General features: G+C 55.6%; 2 protein-coding genes and 1 long non-coding RNA gene across 5 annotated transcripts in view; 1 reads left to right on the top strand and 2 right to left on the bottom strand.

Annotated features, from left to right (window-relative positions):
- Positions 1-8220: 8220 nt before the first annotated feature.
- Positions 8221-14419, bottom strand: LOC124249297 (aquaporin-6-like). 3 transcript variants are annotated; one of them, XM_046680164.1, is made up of 4 exons: positions 11540-14416; positions 10601-10759; positions 10261-10341; positions 8221-9633 (listed from the first exon to the last, which is right to left on the bottom strand). In XM_046680164.1, exons 1-4 carry the CDS (start codon positions 11930-11932, stop codon positions 9421-9423), a joined length of 846 nt encoding a protein of 281 aa, XP_046536120.1. In that variant the 5' UTR covers positions 11933-14416; the 3' UTR covers positions 8221-9420. The 3 variants fall into 3 exon arrangements, with proteins under 3 accessions (XP_046536120.1, XP_046536130.1, XP_046536137.1); XM_046680174.1 differs by having other exon boundaries at positions 9491-9750; positions 11540-14419; XM_046680181.1 differs by having other exon boundaries at positions 9491-9981; positions 11540-14418.
- A 4242-nt stretch (positions 14420-18661) lies between these two features.
- Positions 18662-22827, bottom strand: LOC124249288 (aquaporin-5). The gene is made up of 4 exons (XM_046680152.1): positions 21918-22827; positions 20645-20809; positions 20157-20240; positions 18662-19374 (listed from the first exon to the last, which is right to left on the bottom strand). The coding sequence occupies exons 1-4, from the start codon at positions 22683-22685 to the stop codon at positions 19189-19191; spliced, it is 1203 nt and encodes a 400-aa protein (XP_046536108.1). The 5' UTR covers positions 22686-22827; the 3' UTR covers positions 18662-19188.
- LOC124249313 (uncharacterized) overlaps positions 22804-24201 on the top strand; it is a 2892-nt gene continuing 1494 nt past the window's right edge. Inside the window, exon 1 of the long non-coding RNA XR_006891354.1 lies at positions 22804-22941. This is a non-coding gene — a long non-coding RNA (uncharacterized LOC124249313). The remainder of the gene's footprint in view (positions 22942-24201) is intronic.

The following is a 24201-nucleotide window of genomic DNA, read 5'->3' on the forward strand; positions in this document are numbered from 1 at the left end:
CTCTCACAGCAGGGCCCATCTATCTGCCTCAGCAAATCGACAGAGGATAGGTCCCATCTCCCTTTACCCCCTTTACACACACACTCCTGTTACAGTTTTTTAAAATTTTGTCCTAGATGCCATCTCTTCTTATGTTTCTGCAAGCCTAGTGTTGGCCTGGCTCCACATTTGCTGTTCTGTAGTATCTCCCTAAGGTGCATTTTAAGTCACTAATGTAGAGGAAGTAAATGGATTGTGTAATGTTAGTGAAGGGAAGACTACCCTATGCAGGAACTGATGGCCCATTAACGAAAAAGGAAATGGTCCTGTGTGTCAGATGTTGGCAGCCAGTTGCTCAGTTTTAGGCTAGGCCAAGAGACCTTAGCCATGAAAATAATTTTGATCTTAGCAAAGGGAAACATGTACCCACCTTCAGCTTCTTTAACAGTGCTTCATGTGGAACAGCTTGACTTTCGAGGGCTTTCTTAATTAAATTATACTTCCTTGATGCGAGATCTGTGGAAAGGGTCCAGTGCCTTGGAGTGCCTGTCACCCCGTCTCCTGCTCCTAACCCTGTCTGACACTGCCTCTCTCACTCTGGCTTTAATGCAGTTTAACTTTACTATCCCACTTGCTAATAACCAGAATCTTTAAATCTTTAAATGCGTTCTCCTCCATCAGTCTATGTAGGACTCCTAAGTTTGATGTTTATTTAACTGGGCAAGCATTACATGGTTTGATTAAACAACAACAATTTGCATTTATTACTGGGTGTTTAACAATTTCCCCTTCCTTAAGAAGGTGAATTCATTGCTTGCAGAAATAGAAGACAGGAAGGCCTCTGAGTTTCTGTCGGAGGACTATAGGGTGCTCAATTGATTTACTGTGGCAAAAATAGTCATTTTTGGCTATGAATTGAACCTGTGGCATTGAAAGGGGTCTTGAATTCTTAAATTCATGCTTAAATTATTGGGCAGCATAAAGTGACAAGGAGTGCTGAGTGAATGCAGGGAGCAAAGATACAGGCTTGCTGTTTTCGTTTTGTTACAGTAGGGCCTGTCTGCCCACCTCAAGCTTCAGATAGACACATACATATGCATATACATACGGTATATAGTTTCCTGTTGGAAAAGCGCGTGGGAGACCCACTGCTGTGCCTGGTATACTGAGCGGTTTGCTTAATCATGCATCACCTTTTCCTAGACCCTCAGCATGAGCAGGGAAAGAGCTGTCTCATAGTCCAGATGTGAGAAGCAAGGGTGGCACAGAGTTTAGTGTTCAAGTCAGCACAGCTCACACACTAGGTTCTCGATCAATGTCCTTTGATGGTAGTCTTGGTCATGACTCAAGTTTCAGCCACTCGTGCGAAAAGCTTTCAAGTATGGAGAGTCAGGGCACATTAGTCATTGTGCTTTTAGTATAAACAGGGTTTGGAGAATGGCCACTTAACCTAAGAACTTAGTAATTTTTTAAAATTTGCTCTCTGTAGCTGGTATATTTTGTAAATAAGTGAAGGCTCCAGGCCAGGAGGTCCTTAAGTTGTGTAATTTATTAGACTCTGGTTCTCAGAGTCTATTTGTTGATGGTTTCTATTCATGAAGTCAGGCGGAAGACAGCTTGACGTCACCAGAAATAACCTTGTGTGTGGGAGCCTTGTCCTCTGCAGTCGTGTGGGATGGGAAAGGAGGCCACTTTTCGGGGACTCAGAGTTGGAAGCAGGAATTTTCCTTTTGTCTACCTTCTCCCTCTATAACTCTTACCAGGCTTCATTTAGTTGCATTGTTTTTATACAGCATTACTCTCACATCTCACACAGTTGGACACCATCTGTGTGCTAGGCTCAGACACGTGTAAAAGGATATTTAGACTTCTAATAAAGCACTTGCCAGTTAATATCTTCTCTGGTCATCAGTGAAGATGGAATTAAGAACCGATTCCCCATGAAGCCTTTAGAAAGTGTAATATGGTGGTTTACGATATACAGAGCACTTTTGTTTATCTTACTTGGTCTCATCACGTCCATGTGTAGTGGGCAGGATAGGTGACGTTATCCCAATCGACAAATTAAGAGGTGATTTGGCTCAAATTCCCACAAATGAATGTATAGTTTACCTGGTATGAGAATCTGGGAGTTAGCCCTCCTACTCTGGAGGTCAGCTGTGGTGCTTGCTGTTTCAGACTTCTTGAGCATTGTGGGGCCTGTGGGAGCATTGTTAATATATTGTTAGGTACACAGATGGTTCCACACAGGGCTGTGTATGTGCTTATGTATGCTCAACAGATGACCCAGAAAGAGCAGGGAGGTCCAGACTGCCGGGAAAAGCATTTGGGACAGGAGAATGTCTTCATGGTTGGGGTTATTGTCTGGTAGATTGGAAGACCTGGGCTTGGCGAGAAGGGCTCCCCGTGTGGAAGGAGAAGGTGAGTTGCTGGGAGTGTGTAAGGTTGCTCCTGGTGGGAGTCTGTTCTCAGGCCACCCGTGTGCATCTTGCGTGCTCTGAAGCCCAGAGCCAGGAACAGGCAAGTCTCTGAGCCAAAGCCATCAGCCTGCTTCTAGAAACGTGTCAGCGGATTAGCTTATTGGCTTTCCCCCTGAGTGGCATTAGCTCTCACCCCGTCTCATGTTCACCATCTGGCTTTGAGTAAGAAGTCTTTGAGTGATCTCTCTTCAGCAGCCTGCTCTGTGCCAGTGCTTTCTGAGGGCTGTTCAGCTTTCTCCCTCATCAACCCTAAGGCCCAGTGCTCTCCAAGAAGAAGTAGTCTGTTGTGTCCCAATGTATGCACACCTGGGAGGAGAAGAATACTTTAGACCTCAGAGAAAAACATCAGCTCAGAGGAGAATGAGTACGTGTGGTTAGTGGCCTAAAGTCTTTTTATTGTCAAAACTGACAAGTGGCTCTGTCCTTAGGTGAGTTTTTAAAATGGAGTCGCTCCTGCCACAGAGAAAGCTCTTTCTGCCTGTGAGATGATACAGTTTGTGTAGATTTTAGTAGAGCGGGAGATACGAGGGGCTGGGATTTTTCTTCCTCTTTGGAGAGCGAAGCCTGCGGGTGGGGCGCTTAAACGAACCACCTCCCCTCCTTGCAGGGAGCTGGCTGCTCTCTCCTCCTAGGTTAATATACACTGACTGGGGCTAAACGCCTGGTGCTTCTGAACAGAGTCCAGCCCCTCAGCGCAGCAGCCGCACTGTGGAGATACAGCTGCTGGCATTAAAGGGCTAAGCCCTTTCCAGCTGCTTTGCTTTAACGGGAACTGCCTGCAGTCGGCAGCTTAAGGGAGCTGTCTTAGCCGGATTAGGAGGAAATGGCTAATCTCGGCATCTTCTCATGGCACTGGCCTGGAGGCTCTGGGGAAGATAACCTGGTAGGGTGGGAAGTGGTTGGATAAATGGCGTTGGAGTGCTAGGCGATTATCTCCTCAAAAATGGTCGTCCTGGCTTGGCATGGTTTGTGTTTGTTTTCCCTCTGTGGAAAGAGTGGGGTTCTCTTCAGTGGGCTCCCTGGCACTGAGAGGAGGTGTTCACTGTGAGGAGTGGAGTAGCAACAGATGTGCAGAGGAATTGAGAACACATGATGGCAATGGTATCCATCCCCCTTAGAGGAAGAAGACTTGAGACCCTACAGGGAGGTCCCCACTTTGGCCTTCCATTCCTCTTTTCTTTAAAATATGATTTAAAGAGCCTAGATTTGAAGGAGAAACGATCGTTTCCTTGATCGTAAGATGCACTTAAAAATATCTTTTTTTTTTGAGGAAGATTAGCCCTGAGCTAACTACTGCCAGTCCTCCTCTTTTTGCTGAGGAAGCCTGGCCCTGAGCTAACATTGTGCCCATCTTCCTGTGCTTTATATGTGGGACGCCTACCACAGCATGGTGTGCCAATCGGTGCCATGTCCGCACCTGGGATCCGAACCGGCGAACTCCGGGCCGCCAAGAAGCGGAACGTGCGAACTTAACTGCTGCTCCACCAGGCCGGCCCCTTAAAAATATCTTTTAATATGTCTGAGAAGTTTGGAAAAAAGTGTCTCTGAGAATTGGGATATCTTATAATCAACAGCATCTTACAATATATAATGCAGTGGTTTTTTCTTTCTTAGTAGCTCATAAAAGAGTGGTGCATCTTATTATCCACGTTATTTGGGTTGGAAGTGTTAGCTGTTCATGGGAGAAAGGCTGTTGGTTAGGCCGGATGTGGAGGCCAGGGAACCTGCTCCTAAGCTGTGGTCGAAAAGAGAGTAAAGCAGGGGGTTGCCCCAGGTCTGAGGCAGGCTGCTGTGTAGGACAAGCAAAACTCAGCCCCAGGACATTTGGCACGAAGAAGCAGACAAGTAATGTGTAGGATCAGATCAAAGTCTGTCCCAGTCGTGACCCCCAGACATTACATGTGACCCCTGAGTCAGAGAAGGGAGAAAAAAAAGCCATTGCGAGTCAGCCAGGCTATGACCAAAATAACAGCAGGTCTGATGGAGTTCTGAAATCCCAGTGTGGTGCTGAGGCATTCGGTGCTTTCACACACAAAAGAGAGTAGAGGTGTTAGAGACTTTCTGTGTGGGCAGGGAGTTGGAGTGTTTATTGCAATCCTTTGTCCGATTTCCTCACCAATTCCAGAATGCCAGAGGAGGTCTTTCCTCCCTTGAAACCGGAAGGCCATGGTTTGGGCACCAACAGAAGAAGGACAGATAGTCAAGTTAAGGAACCTACTGCCCTGAGATAAGAAGTAGACTGAAAGTCTAATTTTGTTGAAGAAGCTCTTCCTGTTCGGGGAGAGGTGAAGCAGTGTGTTCAGTGCCAGGCTGGGGGTGGCTGCAGAGCGCGGAGCTCTGAGGAGGCTTCAGAGAGCCTCGGAGGTGATGGCATCAACGCTGCATGGATCTCAGGATCAACCAGGCAGCATATTCCGGGCCATTGGAGGAAGCACCTCCAGCCTGGTGCTTCACAAGCCGATGCCCCCGACTCCTGTCCCGGCCTCCTCTGATCGTGGGCTGGGCCCTGGCTTGGCTGGGTCTTGTTCCACCCGTCCATGGAGTGGGGTGTAGTTATTGGTCCCTGCCTCTGTCTCTGGCCTCCTCCACCCCCAGCTCTGGCGATAACTGCCCCTTTATCCGACTGACCCAGAGCTCCAAAACAGGTTTTCATTTCCCATTTTCTGCCCATTACCTGCAGCCTATTAATTAGTGCCGTTGGACTCCCCGCTCTCATACGCTCCCCTCACTAATCATGCCTCCCCTCTGCAGCTTTTACTAAACATGTGACCATTCCCCAATGTGGCTGCCCCTCCCTGAGACGTGATTACAGATCTTGGCTATGTGGACCCCCTGCTCCAGCTGCCCCAGTGGCCACCGCTTGGCCGGCTGCTTTATCTTGATTAGCCCCTAAATTCTCCCCTCCCTCCTACCCCCCATGTCTTCCACCTGACATTGCCAGGGCCTGGCATTGGCTGTAGGTTAACATCTCCCTAGAGAGGGAGCTCTCTTCTCGCGCTGCTCTGGGTCACGGAGAACAGTGCTATGGGCCCAGAGGGACTGAGGTGATCCCCTCTCCTGAGCCAGCGGAGTCTCCCTTCAAAACCGCAATCAGCTTGTTCCAGATCGCTTGACCTCATTATAGATCCGAGGTCACAGATTTTGCTCTGTGCTGCCTCTTAAACCATCAGCCTCTGATGGCTGCTCCTCTTTTGTTTACATAGCTTTTCTATGATATTCCAGATGCTTGAAGCCCTGCTTCTTTTCACCCCTTTATACCCTCCCAGCCTCCTTACCCTCATTCCCTGAATCTACCCCACACCAGCTCCTGGCCATGATCACTGCAATCCTCTACTTCTCTGCTCTGACGAGGTCCTTTCTCTTTCTTGGGTTTGATTCTTGACTCCTCTTTCCTCTGGGATCCTCCTCCCTCAACACACACACACACACATACTCTGTCTCTCTCCTTTGCTAAGCTAAGCCTAGGGTATGGGGAGGAAGCAATCCCTTCTTTAGTAAGAGCCTGGCCAAGTTAGAAACTGCAGGGGAAGCAGCTGAGCTCATTGGCAGAGGGAATGGCAATCTACCACGATGATGGGAAAAACAGCTGCCACCGATGGAGAGCTGGCTGTGTCAGGCGCAGCGCTGAACACATCCATCCTCTGTAGTTCTTCAAGGCCCTTGTGAACAGACCCCATTTTCTAGATGAAGAAAGTGAGGCTTAGGATCCTTAAGAAACTTGCTCAAGTTCACACGGCCAATAAGTGCCTGAGCCTCTGTTTAGACTCTTTAAACCTTTTCAACCGCTGTTCTACCTTTAGTAGCCTTTTTCCTTTTTAACCTTGGGGTGCAGAATCCTTTAGCTCAAAGTGATTTTCCTTGGAAAGGGAAAGTCTCTGGATCATGTTCTTGTTCCTCCTCTCCCCTCAGTCCGAGGAGCCCAAATGTGTCCCAGAGCCCTTCGTGGGCTCTCCCCCTTGCGCAGTGTGGTCCCAGATTAGACCTGTCCTCTTTACACCCGGAGGTGGCAGTGGGGGTGGGAAGCGAGAGGGGCTTCCTGCCAGCCAATGGGGAAGCGACAGCCTAGCTCTGTGCTCGCATCATCTGCTCCTGCTAAGACAATCATCAACATAAAAGGCTAATTGTATTAATCACCAAGGCACCCGTCCTGAGTCCCCCTCCCTTTTGGGAGAATTATGAATTGCAATTGCAGATGGCTCTGCTGATTGAAGGCAGTGCTCAGCAGGGAGAAGGGCCAGATCAGATTACACACCATTAATTAAAAACTTCCCCTGACAAACGGGAGGAAGGGAGGGAACACCAAGGGTCTGCCTGGTTGGGTCTCTGTCCTCCCCTTGCACCCACCTGCCCAGTCCCCCACCCCAGGCCCAGGGGCTGTGACTCTGAAGCCCGCTGCCCGTGGCTGGAACCGCTGAGATTTGGCTTCCTGAAGGCCAGCCCTTCTCTCATCTAGACAGATGGCCGGCTGTCCTATTAAAGGGCTCCAGAGAAGGAGAAGCTAACCTTTGGTTACTCATTCCTCTGTCTAACTTTGGATGCTCTTCAGATTCTAACCTAATTCCTCTCTTCTCCTGAAGCTCGTGTCCTCTTGCTCCAGTCTATTCTGACAGAGCACAGCTTTAAAGAACTGTTTGTGAAAATAGCCCCCAGCTTTCTCTTCAGGCACTCACCCTTCCCCTCTTGGCCTGGAAGGTCCTGGGACAGAGGGTCCACAATCTGGAGTAGTGGGTGGGGTCTCAAATGAGGCTGGCTGGGTACCCTCTTCCCAGCTACTCCTGCCTGTAGGCATAGGCTCCTCAGCTGCCGTCATCTTGGCTCATTTGGAGCTGTAACTCCTGAATTCTCCTCTTGATCGATGACTGCTTCTCCTCCCTCCCCAGCACCCAGCCTCAGTCATTCATTCATCAAACTTTTATTGAGCACCCAGTATGTGTTTGGCTCGGAGACACGGAGATAATTTGTCTAGGAGCTTAAGAGCCTACCGCAGGAGCGCCAGCCCCCCTGCCCTCTTCAACCTTCTAGTTCCTGCTTGCTTCCTTCCTCCGGCTGCAGCTTGTCTCAGGCCCCCTGGAGCTCTATTCTGGAAAACTCTAAGCTGGGAGCTGGGGAGACCTTAGGGGGCTGTGGTACTGAGCTGGGTGACCTTTAGCAAGTCAATCACATCCTACACACACACACACACACACACACAGCTGGCCCTGCTTGTAAAAGGGCACAAGAAGCCCAGGGCTCCGAGAGATTGTGAAGATGGATGAGTGGGGCCCAGCTTGGAGAGATGTGAATAGTACTTTGCACTGACAGTATTACAGGATGCTGAGCATGGCTGCTGTGGTCACGAGCCCTGGGGACTCAGCTCCTGGGCTGGTCACGGGCTGGGTCCTGTCACCCTGCCCTTGGAAGACTTTGGCAGCCCCTCCCCTATCCCTAGCCCCTTTGGAGACATCATGGAAAAGGACCTATCGTTTTTATGGATTTGGTTGCTGCATCTCAGGGTACCATGGTGATGGGCACCATAGAGATGAGAAGAACTGTCTTATTGGCTTGTCTCTTCATTCCAGGATCCCTTCCCAACCCCCCCTCCACATATGCTCGCAAATCTCCCAGGTCAGTAGACCCAGGAGAGGAGGCAGGGCCTCTGGTAAGTGGAGCAGATGAAACGAGAAAAACCTCCTCTCTTTTCCATCCCTCTCAATCATCTCTCTCTTTTCCTTCTTCCCTCCTCCCTCCCATTACCAACAGCAATTGTATTCAAACCCAATAATTACAGTAACAGCAACAATAATCATCATTTATTGGCTTTGTTTTCTAGCATTTTAACTTCCAAAAACATTTTCAAATGTCTGATTTGTTTTCACAGCAGTCCCTGGGAGAGGACTGTGCCCATTGTACAGCTGGGAAGCTGAGATCCAGATAGGACAAGTCATGGGGAGAGTAGATTTACAGTGGCTTGTAAATATTAACAAACCAGTTGAGACTTGAGTCCCTCAGAGGCACGGAACTGCGAATCTTGGGTTCCTGGGTCATTCCTAAGTTCCTAACATCCCTTGGAATGACCCATCCTTGGGACTTCTTCAACAGCTTTTGGGGGATCCCGGCAGAGCTGAGAATGAGGCTGGAGATGTCTTCTGGCCCAGGTCATGGACTGAGGGCTGGGATGGAGGCTTCCCTCTCAAAATTGTTCCTGTGAATGGGGCTGTGGGGTGGAAGGTGGGCAAACATCTGGGGAGAGCCCACCTGGGCAAAGGTCTCTCTGGCCCAAACTGCCCTTGCCTATAGCCTGCCCCTCTGCCAGCCGGAGAACAGGTTCCTGTCTGTGTCAGTTCTTCCCAAGGAGGGGTCCTCTCCTGAGCATTTGGAGGAGTGAGGGATTAAGATTTATAGGGAGGGCAATCTCTGTCCTCAGGAAGCCCCTCAGTCTTGCTGGGGCAGGGGGTGCTGGTGGTGCATAGGACTTCAGAGGCTGTTCCAGGGCCTGATTCTTCTGGGAATTCTGGCCCCTCCTCCCCAAGGGTGAGGTGAGAAGCTGGGGTTCCCTGAGCTCCGTCCCTATAGCTCTGTCTCTAAGCAGAGTGGCCATCAGGGCTCCAATTCCCTTTTTTCCAAGACATGAGGATCCGGAGGCCCAGGACCCCACTGGTCTCCAGACGGGTGAGAGAAGGGGAGGGCGATCAGGAATTCCCCTGCCTCCCTCTGCTGTCTCCCATTAAGAGATGGAGGAGGAGCAAACTGCACAGATTTGCTCCGCACATCCTTACTACCTAGAAATGTAATGCCAGGATAGGGATTGGCATCCCCTGCCCACCCCGTCAGGACAAAAGGCCAAGCCTCCCCCTCCCCTCTTGCAAGCAGCACCCCCCCACCCATTATCCTGCCCTTCCCCCCAAACCTGAAGTCGGGTCATACAAAGCATGCTACCCACCTTCAGGGCTCCTCTCAGAAGCCTGAGGGCGGGGGCCAAGTTCTATGCAATCTGACCCACACTCTCCATTTCAGTGTCCCTTGAATTGGACTCAGATTCTCTCTTCTGGGGCTCTACCCCTGCCACTTTCTCCACCTCTGCGGTGCCCTTGAGGATGGCCAGTCGCTGAGCCAGGGTCTTGGTGTCAGGGAACAGGATAAAGTTGTAGATCAGTGAAGCCAGGACAGCCCCTGTTAGGGGTCCCACCCAGAAGATCTGAGGAGGCAAAGAGAGTGGGCACCGAGCTTGTGATCTTTCAGGTCATAGGGTGGCTTTGGGGCCCCTGTCTGCTTCCCTAGTGTTGACTTGGTCTGCCAGGAAGCCTCGAGCTACCTGCAAGGTGGCAAATTTGAGAAGCATGAGTCCTGTCCCCCGAGTTCATGCAGGCGAGGGGACCTTGTTTCCCTCGGGGCAGGCCTGGTCTCCTCACCATTCCTGCCTCCCTCCTCTCACCTCCCCTGCTCCAGCCAGGAGCCCTGCCTAGTGCTCTTCCTGTCTCTGCTGGTGTGTGTGTGTCTATTTTTGTTGGTCTTTTTCTTTATCCAAGTTTAGAAATTGGTCCAGCTGGAGAAAGTGAATAAGGAAACAGTCAGGACTCGAGGTCTGGGCCAAGGCTGCTGCTCCCACCTTGGTCAGTCCACTGGTACCCTGGGCTATTGAAACTGCAGAAAAAGGAAGCACCAGCCAGGGTACTTGGCCTGGTCTTCTGAGCTGAGGGAAACCTCCACTGGGGGTCAGATGGTCTGTGGTAGAGGGACTGGTCTCCCCACTGAGTGAAAGCCACAGTCCCTACCCGCTACTTGGACCTCTCCCTTCCCCAGGGCTGCCAGCAGGGGGTCTCACCCAGTGGACTGTGAATTTCCCCACGATGACGGCAGGACCAAAGGAGCGGGCTGGGTTCATGGAGCAGCCGGTGAAGTAGATCTGGGGAGCAAGTGCAAGTTCAGGGTGTGAGGAGACTTAAGGCAGGCCTGGGAGGGGATGGTCCCCTCTGCCCTGGCTCAGAGCCCTGGCCCCAGCCTCAGCCTCTGCAGCACATATCCTGGGCCTGGAGTGTGGGGCACAGCCTCAGCTCCAGCCCCAAGGTATGAGGGCTCAGAGGAGGTACTTGCTGGCCTTCAGGGCCCCAGTAGCCTCCCCAGGGAGGGACCAGTGAGTGCACAGTGTCCTCTTTGCCTCTTACCCCAATGAGGTGGCCCACTGCCATAGAGGCTGCAATCACGGTGGCCGGGGAGCCTGAGGCCTGACGGCTGTCCGTGGAAGCAAAGACACAGAGCACCATCTGCAGGGTCAGAACCACCTCCACTGCCACCGCTTGGCTGGTCGAGATGCTGTCCCGGACCTGGGAGAGGGGGTTACACTGGAGCCAATGGAGGCTCTGCCAGGGGATGGTGACCCCCTGCGCCTCATTTCCTCACTGTGAGGGGGTGACATCTCACCAGTGCCAGTTCCGAGTCTTAAGGAGATGATGGACTGGGGAGAGCTGTGTGGTGGGGTTTGGGTCAGCCCACTTGCTCCCTGCAGAAGTGAGTGGCACCCCTCCCACCCCCCTGGTTGGCTGGGGCCAGTGATTCAGAGGGGAGGCCGAGGCACAGGACTGGTGGGAAAGGGAAGGCTTGGAGAGGCTGGAGTGCATGTTTGCCAATAGTCTGGGAGGAGACCGTGGGTCACAGCGGAAGGAGGAGACTTGAGGAAGCAGGTGGAACATAGATGATACAGGGAATCTGGGGAGTGCGGTGAGAGAGGCCTCAGGGTGCTGGGAAGGGACGACCACAGGGAGAAGATGAAGTGTGCGCAGGGTTCCTGCCACTACTCACAGCCCCAGCCCTCCCTGGCTGCCATGACCCTTAAATGCCTGGGCCTCCTCCAATTTGTGCCCCTTAGTGTGGCTTCTCCCTGCCCCACCTGGTCCTCACACTAGGTCCTAGTCCCATTCCTTCTCCTCCTGCACTGAGGCCACAGTCTTGCTCCCCTGGGTCCCAGGGCCCAGCCCAGAGCAGGTGTGGAGCATGTGGCCAAGTTGTTACCTCCCTGTCCCCTCTCCTCAGGCTTGGCACTCCACCCTTACCACCTGTTTAGACACCCCCTCCTGGACCTCCCCCATACCCCTCCCCACACCTACCATGTTGACCCCAAGGGTCTCTCGGATATCCCATGGCGTTACCCCATAAAGCAGAGCAGCTCCCACTGTGGCTCCAGCCAGCTGGGCAGCCACATAGGCCACAGCACGGGGCAGGGAGATCTGGGAGCCCACGAGGAAAGCCAGCGTCACAGCAGGGTTGACGTGGGCCCCGCTGACCTTCCAAGTGACCTGCACAGCCATGGCCGTGGCCATGTTGATGGTGATGGCGACCTGCAGCACTGAGGGAAGTGCTGAGGGCCAGCGCAGAGCTGAGCCCACGCCAAAGAACACGTAGAGCCCTGTGGCCAGGAACTCAGCAAACAGCGCCTTGCTGATGGCCGTCCAGAACCGGCACGGCAGCATCTTGGGCAAGCAGCATCTGCCTGGCTCCATTGTGTCCAGGTCCTGGTACCCAGCTGTTGCCTCCTTTGCTCCCAGGACCTCTCTCTGCTTCTCCTGCCTCTGATCTCCTCTGTCTCCTCTGGTCTCTTCTCTCTGGCCTGCTCTGGCCGTCTTACTGCCTAGAGGCTTCTCTGGCCCCAACCTGTAGCTCGTCCACCATGCTGCTGCCCCAAGGACTGTGCTGGTCAGACTGCCAGGGAGTGGGATGAGGGGGTTATGTGTATCTCGGTGGGTGGGAGGTGTTGCGGTGGCATGAGGAGTGGTGCTCACATGCCTGTTCCACCCTGAGCTCACCTGACAGCTAGGGGAGGAGGGCGGTCCCCCAGGTGGGCGCTGAGCTGGAACCTTTCAGGTTTCCAAGCTGGATAGGCCTAACTTTGCTGTGCGCAGAGGCCCAGCCTGGGGGCCGCAGGCACGGGAGTAGTGGTGGGCGTGGGATTCCAGAGCCCTCACATCCCCAGTGTCAGCTTAGGTAGAGCAAGATCACTTAGATACCCTAAGTCCAAGGCCTGCTTCGGGGGGTCCTGTACATTTCTGGGGGGCTCCTGGCCCCCTCTGCCTGTAGGCTCTGCCTCCAAATGTGCTCATACTATTCTGTGCCCCGTAAGCCCAGATGTGCACTGAAGCCGCCTCCCCCATTCCCACCTAAAACCCCACTCCCAGAAAGCAGATGGGAATAGAGTCAACTTTACTAAGGTCATGGGCCTGCGTGGAGCAGAGGGGGCACACGGAGGAGGGGTTTACGCCACAGCTAGTCAGATGGCACACGTGGCAGTGGGCACTTCTGCCAGCTGGGAATTTCCACTGGCCCTTCACCCACTTCTTCCTGTCCTCCTCCTCCCTTCTCACCCCCTCTCCACTCCATTCTCTGCTCTCCTCCTTCTCCGGGGCCAAAACAGTTCCTTCCATGTCTCACTCAGGGCAGCTTAACCATTTCTGCGGCTATGCTGCCCTGAAGTCACTGCCCCCACTCCCTCCAGGCTCTGCCCTTTAACTCCCAGCAGCGTATCAAGCTATTTTCTCAAACTAAGGAGCTCCCTCCCAAAGAAGAACCTGCCTTGTTGTTAAAATAATAGTCTTCACCTCTTAATCACATCTGGGTGCCCTGTTCTCACCCCTGGCCGTATCCTCCTGCCCAGTGGATGTCCCCTGCTTGTCCTCGGGCTCCTCACACATAACCTGTCTCAAAATGAGATCCTCATGTCTCCTCGCACCCCCAAATGCACTCCTGTTTTCTCCAGCTCAGCTGATGGCACCTGGGAGGCATCCTGGACCCTTCTTTCCTCCCTGCCCCCATCCAGCAAAGGGATCAAGTCCTGCAGATTTTGAATCCTAAATATCTTTTGGCTGTGCCCTCTTCTTGCCACCCCTCTGCCCTGCAGCCTTTAACCACTCTCTCCGTCTGCTCCCTTGCTCCGCTCCAATCAATTATCCACGCAGCAGCCCAGTGATCTTTCTAAAATGCAAATCTGATCCTGCCGCTCCTCCGCTAAAATCCCTTCAAAGCGTCCTGTCTCCTCTGTGAGCTCTCTGCCTGGCCCTCTGGGATCCTGTTCCTCTTATCTCTCTTCTCTGTACTCCTTGCCTTGTCCTTTACCCTCCGGCCTCACCAAGTGGCCAGTGGTTCTGGAACACTCTATGCTGGTCTCTCCTTGAGAGAATGCTCTCTCCTCTCCTTGGAGAGCCCTTCCCATGTCCTTTGCTTGGGTAACTCCTAACCCATCCCTAAGACTCAGCTTTGCTGTCACCTCGTCTTTTCCTGGGTGAGGCCCCCTCTGTGTGCTCCCGCCACACCTGGGTGTTTTCGTACAGTACAGTCACCATATAATGTGTCATGGTGTGAATCTGTCTCCCCGATGAGGCAGTGAGCCCCATAGGGGGAAGGAACCAAGTTTTGTTCATCCCTACGTGTATTTTGCACAGGAATTGGCCATAGTAGGTGCTTAATGAATATTTGTTGAATGAGTGAATGAGTGAGTAGCTCTTTGACCTGTTGGAGGCAGGTGACTTTCATGTCTGCTTCATTTCAGCTGGCTATTCTTACTCGCCCTCACCTGGACTAGGCCCTCTGACATCTTCAAGTGAGACATCCAGCTCTGATCACAGGCTCTGCATCCACCCTCTTTTGTCTCAGTCTCAGTCAAATCCCTTCCCCATCCCCTTTCGGTTCTTCCAGCTACCCTGGCTTCACTCTTCCCTCTCCAGCCAGATCCCCTAACATCTCACCTCAGTGCCCCCTGTCGCAGTTCCCTGCTCTCTCCACCCCACCCGCCACATCTGTCCATTCTCATTCTCCTCCACACCCCTCCACCCCTCATCTGTGCTGTTGAGCACTGCTGGAGAAACTCGCCCAGCCATGCAGACTGCTGCCATAAGTCCACGGTCTCCGGCCCCAGCAGGGGCGGCGGCTCTGCTCAGCATCCTTACACCCCCCAGTCGACTCTCTCCCCAGATTCTAAGGCCTACTTCAAACCTTCCCCACCCTCTGCAAGTACCCTACTCACTCTGGCTTTCTTCCAGCAGATCACCTTGCCTCCTGTCCCACCTAGAAAGCAAAACCAGCAGGGAAGACTTCTTCCCATCCTTCCTCCCCAGTCACAAACTCACCTGCAGCTGCCCCATGCCCTCCCCAGTTCCCTCTGGCCTGAAGAAGAGGCAGCCCTTCTCCTGTGTCTGAGTCAATGGCCCGGCTCTGTGCTTTTTGAGTTCCCAGGGCCATCTCTTGGCCGTTCCCAGTCTCAACTGTGCTTTTCACCCCTCTCTCTCCTGGTTTCTTCTTTATAACATGCCTGGGAAATCATGCGGTAGTGGAGAGACCATGGGTTTGGAATGACTTTCCTCTTTGTCTCTCTTTCAAGACTTTGCTCAAGTCTGGTTCCTCTAAGAAGCCTGTCCTGATTTTCCTCTCCAGCAGAATCAGGGCAAGCTTCGTAGAGTTGGGCTCAAGCAAAGCCAGCAGCTCTTCTGGCTTCGGCCTCCTCAGTGCCTCCACTGTTCCAGCGCAGACTCCCGTGCTTGGCTGGCATAAAGGAGTCTTTCAATAGATGCTCAAGGAATGAAGCAATGTGACTGTGGGGGCAGTGTGGGTGACATTCCTCCCTGGCACTGTGGGTTCCCTGCTTAGGGGTCGTCCTAGGGAAACTCAAGGGCATCTCTCTCCTTCCCGCCCCTCAGATCAGAGGGCTTATAGAGGGCTTTGGGACAGACACTTACCAGTCCCTACATGTGATCTAGCCTCAGTTTCTGCACCTGTACACCAGGCACCAAACAACAGTGATGCCTCTCTGTTGAGAGCCTTTGATCAGACAATACAAGAGAAAGCATTTGAACACTGCTGTGTATATACTGCTCCCCTGGCCAGTGCTTAACTTCTGTGGCCTCAGTTTCCCCACTTATGAAATGGAGATGATCATTCCCACTTCCCCACGTGTTGTTAGAGCATATGTGCTGATACCTGGGGTGGTGCCTCTGAGTCAGAAAATGTTGGTTGTTAGAATTGCCATTCCCCTCCCCTCTCCAGTGAGACAGCTGTGAGGCCTGGGCTGGGGCAGGAAGGGTCCTAGTTGCTGTGGCAGCTCTAGGTCAAGCAGCACTTGTGGCACGTGCTCTGGGCCTGGGAGGCTGAGACCACTAAGCACAGCGACAGCCCTTGTCTCCAGTGGGCCTGGAGCAGAGCGTCCTGAGGCCCTGCCTGATGTGGGATGAGGTCCTTCACCTCCTGAGGCCAGGTGGGAATTGGCTGGGCCTTGCTTCAGCTCCACCCGTCACCTCCCTGGACCCAGCAGTCCTAGGCTCTAGTGCCACACTTTTTTCAAGTCCAATGCTCAGAGGCCTTTGGCCAAGCCCCCACACCTGGCTGCCTACAGCTGCCTGTCAGCTGGCTGTGTGCTCCTAACCTCCCAGAGGCCTGTCTCTGGGCTCCCCAGACTACTGGGGTGGGCATCTCCATGAGGCGGTGTGTGTGTGCGCATGTGCGTGTGCACCAGGGGCAATGTGAGCTCTGACTGAGGTCCTCTCAGGGCTTGGGGAAGGGAGGGGGAACAAGAGGGAGGGGAAGGAGAAGGAACTGGGAGAGAAGAGGAGGACAACAAAACCATGACAGAAAGGGAAGGATTCAAGTCAGTTTCCCTTACATCCCCTCACTCATCCCCATAGAAAGTGGAAGGGTAAGGAGGTCTGATATCCTCATCCACACCTGAGGAGGTGGAGGCTGCGGCTCAGAGAGGGGCAGAGAGAGCTGACCCTCCCAGAAACGCTCCTCCTGCCAATCCCTCTAGACAGCCAACCCTCCTCTCTTCCCTGCCTTTACCCCAGGCCTCCTCCATCTCTCCATCATGTGGTGAAAACTGGCAGCCCCTGGGCAAAGGGGGAGAAGAGGAGGAATTCTCCTATGGAACAATCAAAGCTCTTCCTGGGTTCGGTCTTCAGGTGGAGCAGAGGGTCAGAGGGTGTCAGCACCCGTGTGCTTGTAGGTGAGGCGCACGCGTGCCTCTCCGAGAGCACCTGGAGCCAGCCTTTTAGGTCTGGTCCCCAGCAGCCCTTTGAGGGAGAACGGGGTGGGGAGGGAGGGTTGACGTGGCTCTGCGCTCACACGGAGGGAGCAGTCTATGCCGAGAAGACGCAGCCCTTCGGGTACACAAAGGTCAGTATAGACGTGCAGGCTTAGTGTGTGCGCACTGCTGTGCGCGCGGGTCTTTGTGAGCCGGACCGAGCGCGTGTGAAGATCAGATTCCAAGGGGCACAGCGCCCTCTGCCGGCCCAGCAGCCCTACCTGTCAGCCCACAGCCTGAGGTGGACCCTCGCCCTCTGGCCGGCTCTCTGGCCGGCCCTCTGCCTGCCTGCCCATCCTCACCCGCACCCCCAGGCCGAGGGTGTGTCTCTCCTAGGCCCCCCGTTCCCCCTTGGCGCGTGTCAGAGAAAGGAAACGCCAGGTGCTTGGCTGGGGGGAGAGGCCAGGCTTCCAGTCATGGCTGTGCCTGTACCTGAGTCTTCTGGAGACTGAGGTCTCTTCTGCACCCCCTCCCAGAGAGGGGCGTGGGGTGGACTGGGGGTCGCTGGCCTGCAAGCTCCCCGCGTCCTCCGCCCCACGCCCCATCTGGCTAGAGTCCAGCCGCAGGTCTCGGGGAAGAGGAAGCGCAGCGGCGGTGGATTCGGCGGACGAGGTCCCCCCCTGCTGGTCGGAGCTGGCCCTGGCGGCCGGGGGTGGGTGGGGGGGCGGTGGAGCGGGTGGAGGGGGTGGGGGCGGTGGCAGCGGGTGGAGCCCTGAGGGTCTCACACACACTGCCCCTAGGGTTTCCCTGTAAGCCCAGTAGGCGGGCAGGGCAGGGGTGGTGGCAGCTGCCATTACAGATGCTAGATGCGAGTCTGGGGAAGGCTAGGGAGTCGGCCCCTGCTCCCCCGCAGCCCCTGGTGCTGACCCTGTCCCCCAGGGTGTGTAGCTTCTCCACCCCTTCTCAGTCCATCTCCTGACCCCTCGTCTTGTGAGGCATAGCTGAAGACCACCAGGAGAGGTTCCCATACTTAGGAGAAGCGGGAGCTCAGGTTCAAACACTCTCAGGAGAGCAGAGGCCCAGAACTGGGGTGTGGCTGGGGTCCCCCATGTGCACATGCTGGTTATTTTTCTCACACTATTAGTTTATTGAGCACTCATTCTGAGGCGCCTGGCCCTGCTTGCACAAGGGTTTTACTTCCACCCACTGTCTCATTTTATCCTCACAACAACCCAGGAGGTGGGTACAAGTATCCCCATTTTACAGATGAGGTCATTAAAGCTCAGAGAGCTTATGTTACCCAAAGTTGCACAGCAAGATTTGACCTTGGGTTATCCGGTTCCAAGCCAGGCTCCTTAACTATGACACAGGGCTGTGTCCTGAGCTGCTCATGATGACTTCCGCCCTTTTCCCCATAGAGAGCAGACTGGTCCCAGGAATCGCACTCCCTCACCTCCTCCGATCCCCACAACAACCCTGTGAAGGAAGCATTTTCTATCCTCATTTTATAGCTCAAGAGATGGAGGCCTGGCGAGTTAAGGAGGTTTCCTGAGGAATGTCAGTGGCAAGGGGACAAGAGCAGGTGAAGGCAGAGCTACAGGCCCAGAGGGGAAGAAGGCGGAACACTGGCCGGCAGAGGCAGGGGAGAAGAGACCTAAAAGGAGCAGGGCCGCTGGGCCAGGTGTCGCTTCTGGGGATGTGTGTGTGTATGTGGGGGGTGGGGGGAGCAGGGGGTTGGTCCCTCTCAGCACAGGCTCCCAACAGGGCACCTTTTTGGAACATCACAGTGCAGAGAGGGGAGTCCTGGGCTGTGCCTCGTCCCCGATGACAGACCTGGCAGGTCACCCCCTTGGCATCTCAAGGGGCTGCTAGCTGGTTCACTTCACCTCCACCCTGCCTGGCACACCCTGGCACTGGTGCCAGGCCCTCCTCAAGTGGCAGGGACTTGACATAGCTGAGGTGGGAGGGGCAAGCAGGCAAGTGACTCAGTGAGGCCCCCTCCTTCTCTGCTCCCACTGCCCACTCCTAACCTCTGGCTCTATTCCTATATTAGAACTCTAGAGCTATAGGTCTCCCCTCTCTCTCCCCACCCCCTTCCCTGGCCTCAGCTTCCCTGTCTTTCCACAGAGGACTGTGGAGACCATGGGGGAGGGTGTGGGATGACAAAGAGGAGAGGCGATGTGCCAGAGTGTCCCAAGGAGAGGTTTCTGGGGAGAGACGAGGCCAAGCATGAATGTCAGTGGTTTATTGGGAAGCCTCCACCCCAAACACCGGCAGCTCTACTCCATGCATCCTTGACCAGACATAAATAAGGCAGCATTTAATGAACCAGTCCGTCTCCCTCCTAAGGAGCTCTGGGGAGGGTCAGCCTCTGCTGTCTTAGGGCCTGGGATCCCTCTGGTTCTTGAGGAGGGGCTGGGAAGGGTGGGGCGATGCAGAATGCAGGCCACCCCTTCCTGGCTTGGTCCTGGGGCAGCCTGCGGGCTTAGGTTCACAGTCTCTAAGGTCTGACCTCATGGCAGCTGTCTGCCTTGTCCCAGAGAGACCCCTCCCCACCAGATTCCAGCCCCTAGCTCCCACCCCAAGAGTACCATCATGGGTTCCTGCTCCCATCTCTAACTGTGTAGCCTGGGGAACCAGCACCTCCTCCCCAGCCCAGAGGACCCAACTGTGGGGTAAGGAAGCTTTGCTGTCATATTTTTTTCTTTTTTCCCCTGCGGTTCAGGGGCTGAGGAGCTGGCCTCTGCCTGACACTGGTCAGTGAGCGGTCAGCTCCATGGTCTTCTTCCGCTCCTCCCGCTGCTCCTCCCAATCCTCCTCAGGCTCATACGTGCCCTTGACGATGGCCACACGCTCACTCAGGCTCAACGAGTTGGGGAAGAGCAGGTAGAAGTATAGGATGGCAGCCAGGGCAGCCCCCACGATGGGCCCCACCCAGAAGACCTGGTGGAGACAGAACAGCATCAGCCGGCTGAGCCCCAGGCCTCACAGACCAAGACCTCCCCCCTCCAGAGGACAGACCCGTGGACCCTCAGAGGAGATGGACATACAAACTTCCAGACCTCCAGAGGGAAAGACTTCCTCCCACCTCAGGGACAGATATACTGCCACCCCACTCCCCAATGACAGGGACATGGACCACAGACACCCAGATCCCCAGAGGGACAGAGCTCCTCCAACTTTACCCTAAAGAAAGACAAACGCACCTTCAGAGGGAACAGACATATAGATCCTCAGAGACAAACAGAACTCCTCTCCCTTCCACAGAGAGATACAGACAGACTCTAGGAGGTGACAGACAGATTGCCCAGAGGGACAGACCCACATGAAGGAAGACGCTCCAAACCCCCTCAATGGGTAAAGATAAATAAAACGTCAGAGAGGACAGACACACAGACCCCAGAGGGACAGAGACAAATCCTCAGAGGAGATCAACACAGAGGTATAGATCCCTTTCCTTAGAGGGACAGATACACATGATCCTCCCCAACCCCCGAGTAGGGTCCTCTGTTCCCAGGGGCTCAGGCCACATAAATGAACCCCTGCCCTTGTTCTGGCTTCATCCTGTCTCCTACTGTGTCCGCTTCTCTCTCCAGCCACCACTCCTGGGGCCTACTCTCAAGGTCTGGGTCCACAGCCTCCAGAAAGTCCAGTTAGCTCTTGGCTGCCACGGCAGGGTTTCTAGGCCCTCATTGCCAGGGAGCCAGGCGAGGGCCCAGACTCACCCAGTGCGCGGAGCTGAACCGCTTCATGATCACCGCGGGGCCGAAAGAGCGGGCTGGGTTCATGGAGCAGCCGGTGAAGTGGATCTGGACAGAAAGAGGGAGGTGAGGAGGGCAACGTGCTTATCCACTCCCACAGGGCCCTGGGCTCTCGCTGGGTCACCCAGCAGTTCAAGGGCTCACACAGGTCTCCAACTCAAGTCTCCTGATTCCTAGGCTGGTGACCTTTCCTCCCACACGTCCCGACTCACCCCTCCTCTCTTCTCTGTCCTGAGCTTGGGCTTGCTTACCTGCCCTCACCCCAGCTCCCACTTACTCCCAACCTTCCTCAAGCTAGAGAAGGTTTTGGGGGATCAAGTCTGGCCAGAGTATAGCAGCCCTACTCCAGGTCTTAACTTTGGGGCTCAATGGTCAGCAGGGGTGCTGCTCCAGGGCCCCATTATTTGCCCTGAGGGGGCTCCCCACCCAAGCTGTGTGGCAGCACCGCTCACCCCCACAAGGTGGCCCAGTGTGACGGACAGGCCGATGGACAGGGCCGGGGAGCCCACAGGGCTGGTGCGGCGGGAGTCGGTGGAGGAGAAGATGCAGAGCGCCAGCTGGAAGGTCAGGATCAGCTCCACCACCATGGCCTGGCCTGGCGTCGTGTTGCTGTTGAGCTGCAAGGGGAGAATGGGTTGGCCCTCTGCCTTCTGGCTCTATGGCCAGGGGCTTAGGGGCCTGGGGCTTTGGGCCTCTAAGGACACCTGGAAGCCCAGCCCTGAGTACGTCACATCAGGGAGGTCGTTTGCTGAAATGATTACATACTTCACAGTGTACACAAAGCTTGGAGCTCAGGCCTATCGCAAAAGGGCAGAGCATGAGGGCAACTTTTCCTGGACACAGTCCTGTCAACGGTTCTGCCCAGTCCCCAACCCCCACAAGCTGGCATTCATCCTCTCTCCTGTGGGCAATGCCCAGTTTGCCTACTGCAAACCCCAGTTTGCCCCAGCCTGCCTCCCGCCCGTGCCTGACTTGCTGCCAGTGCCAACTTCAAACTCGTCTCTCCGGTGGGGCTGACTCACGGCTTGACAATGGCCGAGAAAATCCTCCTCTGTGTTTGATTAATGAACCCAGTTTGCATGGGACATGGGGGCTGAATCTGGGGCTTCAGGAGGAGGAGGCAGCAAGGGGCCAGGAGCAGGAAGCTACAGAGACCCTACGCATTGGTTCTGCTCTAGGCGGGGGTCACATGCATGGTTTCTAAATGGAATCCCCTTGACACCTGCTGTGGTAGGTTACGACCATCCCCACATAATGGCTGAGAAAAATGAGACCCAGAGAGGCCAGAGTCATCTGAAGCCAGGATTACAACCCATTTCTCTCTGATGGTTACATGAAACCACTCCACTGAGGAGCCGACAGGAGCTGTGAGGGGCCCAGGAGGAAGGCAGAACTCAGAGATGAGACAAGAGAAAAGGCAGAAGTTTTGGGCAAGAAAGCGTGGGGGGGGGGGGGGGGGCGGGGGGGGAGTAGGCACCAAGAGAGAGGCCAGGATGGTGCAGCAGGAGCTGAGAGGGCAGAGGAGGCGGGTATGAACTAGGGAGGGGGGTAGGGGCACATGCCAGCCTGGAGACTCATCTTCCTTGCCTTAGAGGGCTGCTGCCTTCCTGGTAAGGGAGTGCACTGGCCCACTCTGTGACACCCAATCTTGAGATGGGGTACGGTGGCCTGGTCCGGAGCCCACCCCAGGGTCCCTGTCCCACCCTCAGCCCCGTGAGCACTCACCGAGTTGACGGCCAGATTGCCCCGGGCATTGCGCGGCGCCAGCCCGTAGAGGATGGCCGCCCCAGCAATGGCGCCCACCAGCTGGGCCACCACGTAGAAGAGAGCCCGGAGCAGGGAGATCTGGTTGCCCACAAAGAGGGCCAGTGTGATGGCGGGGTTGATGTGGCCTCCGCTCACCGGCCCCAGAGCCTGGGCCAGGGTGCCTATGGCCAAGCCAAAAGCCATCGAGATCTGCAGGATGCTGGGCAGCGCCGACGGCCACTGGAGGGCTGAGCCGAGGCCGAAGAAGACGAAGATGAGAGTGGCCAGGAATTCGGCAAACACGGCCTTGAAGAAGGCCACGGAGCACACCTCCTTCTTCATGGTGGCCTCGGAGGCGGGGCAGCGGCGGCGGCCACAGCAGGGGGCGCCCGTCGGGGAGGCGGGGGCGCAGGGGGTGGCGGGCTGGCTCCCGGACGCTGGGCAGCACTCCCCGGCGTCCACTGCGTGGCTAGCGGCCTGGAACCGGCCCTGCAGGGGTGCGTTATATACCCGGCGCGCGCCTGGGAGCGGGGCGAGCGCGGGGGGGCAGTGGGCGGCTCCCGCGCCCGGGGGCCAGCGCGGCGCGCAGAGTGGAAACTTTGCCGTGGCCGCGGGCTCGCCGCAGTCCCCGGTCCCGCGTGCCCCCGGCCCGACGCCCGCCCCCCCGACGGAGCAGCAGCGGACCCGCCCGGGCCACGCCACCCAGGCGGGGGTGTAGACCGGCCCCGCGGCCGGGGACCCGCGCATGGTGGACTCTGCACTCTGGGCGGCTTCTGCGCTCTCCTCCGCGCTGCTTCTGAGCTCTCCTCCGCGCTGTGGGTCCCAGGCTCCCGGAGACGCTGGGCTGGGGCCGGGCTCTCCGGTCCTACCGACTTCTGGGCGTCTGCCTCCGCTGGCCCTTTATCTCCAGCCGTGGTCTTCCCCTTTTCTTCTCTTCGGGCTCCGGGTCCAGCTCCTCCTTTTCCTCCTGCGACCCAAGCATCTTGACCTGGCGTCACCCACGGTGAGCTGGAGTGATGCGATTCCCTGAGGACAGAGCCACTCAGCTCCTCGACGGCCGGTGGCGGGGGCGGACGGCCGGGCCGGGCCTCTCCCCTGCCCAGGCCAGGCAGCCTCCGGGTTTGGAGCGGGGGCGTTTTGGGAAAAGGAGCACCGTGCCAGCTTGCCTGGCGCTTGGTGATCCTCGACGCCCAGTAGCCGGGCACTCCTGGGAGAAGGTGGCAGACCCCAGGAGGTGCCCTCTCCTCTGCTGCCGTCCCAGCCCCTCTAGGAACACAGCCCTCTGGGGGATGCCAGCAAGTCCCCGAAGGAGGTGGGAGCCAGGAGTTCACTTTGTCCATAGTATGAGAGGGGGCATACCCAGTTCCATCTTGCTTGGGGTCAGGGAAGAGGCCCTGGGACTGGGGCAGAGGATCAGAGTGGGGTCCGGGGAGGGTGCAGGCACACCACTGCCCTTCCACGCCCTCTCACCTCCCTGCCAGAAGCCCCCCACGCTGGCTCTCCGTTTTCCTTCTCCTGCTCCCTCTCTTCCTCCTTCTCCGTTTAGTCTGTGTCTTCTTCCTTCAGACTCCCTCTCAGTCTTGATTTCTCTCCCTCTTGCAATCTCTCTGCCTCTCCTCTTTCTCCTTGTCTCTTTCTCCAACCCCCCCATCTCTGTTTTCCAGACGTTTTGTCTCTCTTCATCTCCCTGTCCTGTGCCCTCTGTCAGTCTCTTCCTCGCTCTCTCTCTCTCTCTCTCTCTCTCATTTCAGGCTCAGCTTGTCTCTTAGGCTCTCCCTCTCTCCCCTCTCTCTTTTTCAATTTCCCTGGTTTTTTCCCCTTCGTTCCTCTCACAGTCTTAGCCTTGGCCTCTCCATCTCAGTTTCTCTATTCACCTCTCAGTTTCTATCTCCTCTCTATTTCACCTTTCCTCTGCCTCAGTTTCTGTGACTTTGTTTCTCTCTGTCTCTGCCTCATTTTCCATGTCTACCTCTCTTACATCTGGGCTTTTTCAGTCCCTCTAAAGTGAAGTCCTCCCCCCCCCGGGCTGGGTGACACTTTCTTCCAGTTCCCCCCCCCCCCCCCCCCCCCCCCCCCCCGTCCTTGCCCCTTCTCTCTGAGCTCCCAGCTGCTCTCCATCGGCCATCCCACCCCACCCTCTTCCCATCCCCAGGTTAGGCATGTGGGGAATGAGGCTGGAGGGCCCTCCAGGGCTTGGAGGAGGGGTAGGGACCCAGCCCCAGGATCCCAGGAGTGGAGTTACACTAAAGATTGCCCCCCACCC

This window comes from Equus quagga, chromosome 1, assembly GCF_021613505.1.
Source record: "Equus quagga isolate Etosha38 chromosome 1, UCLA_HA_Equagga_1.0, whole genome shotgun sequence".
In the NCBI taxonomy this organism is placed as follows: Eukaryota; Metazoa; Chordata; class Mammalia; order Perissodactyla; family Equidae; genus Equus; species Equus quagga.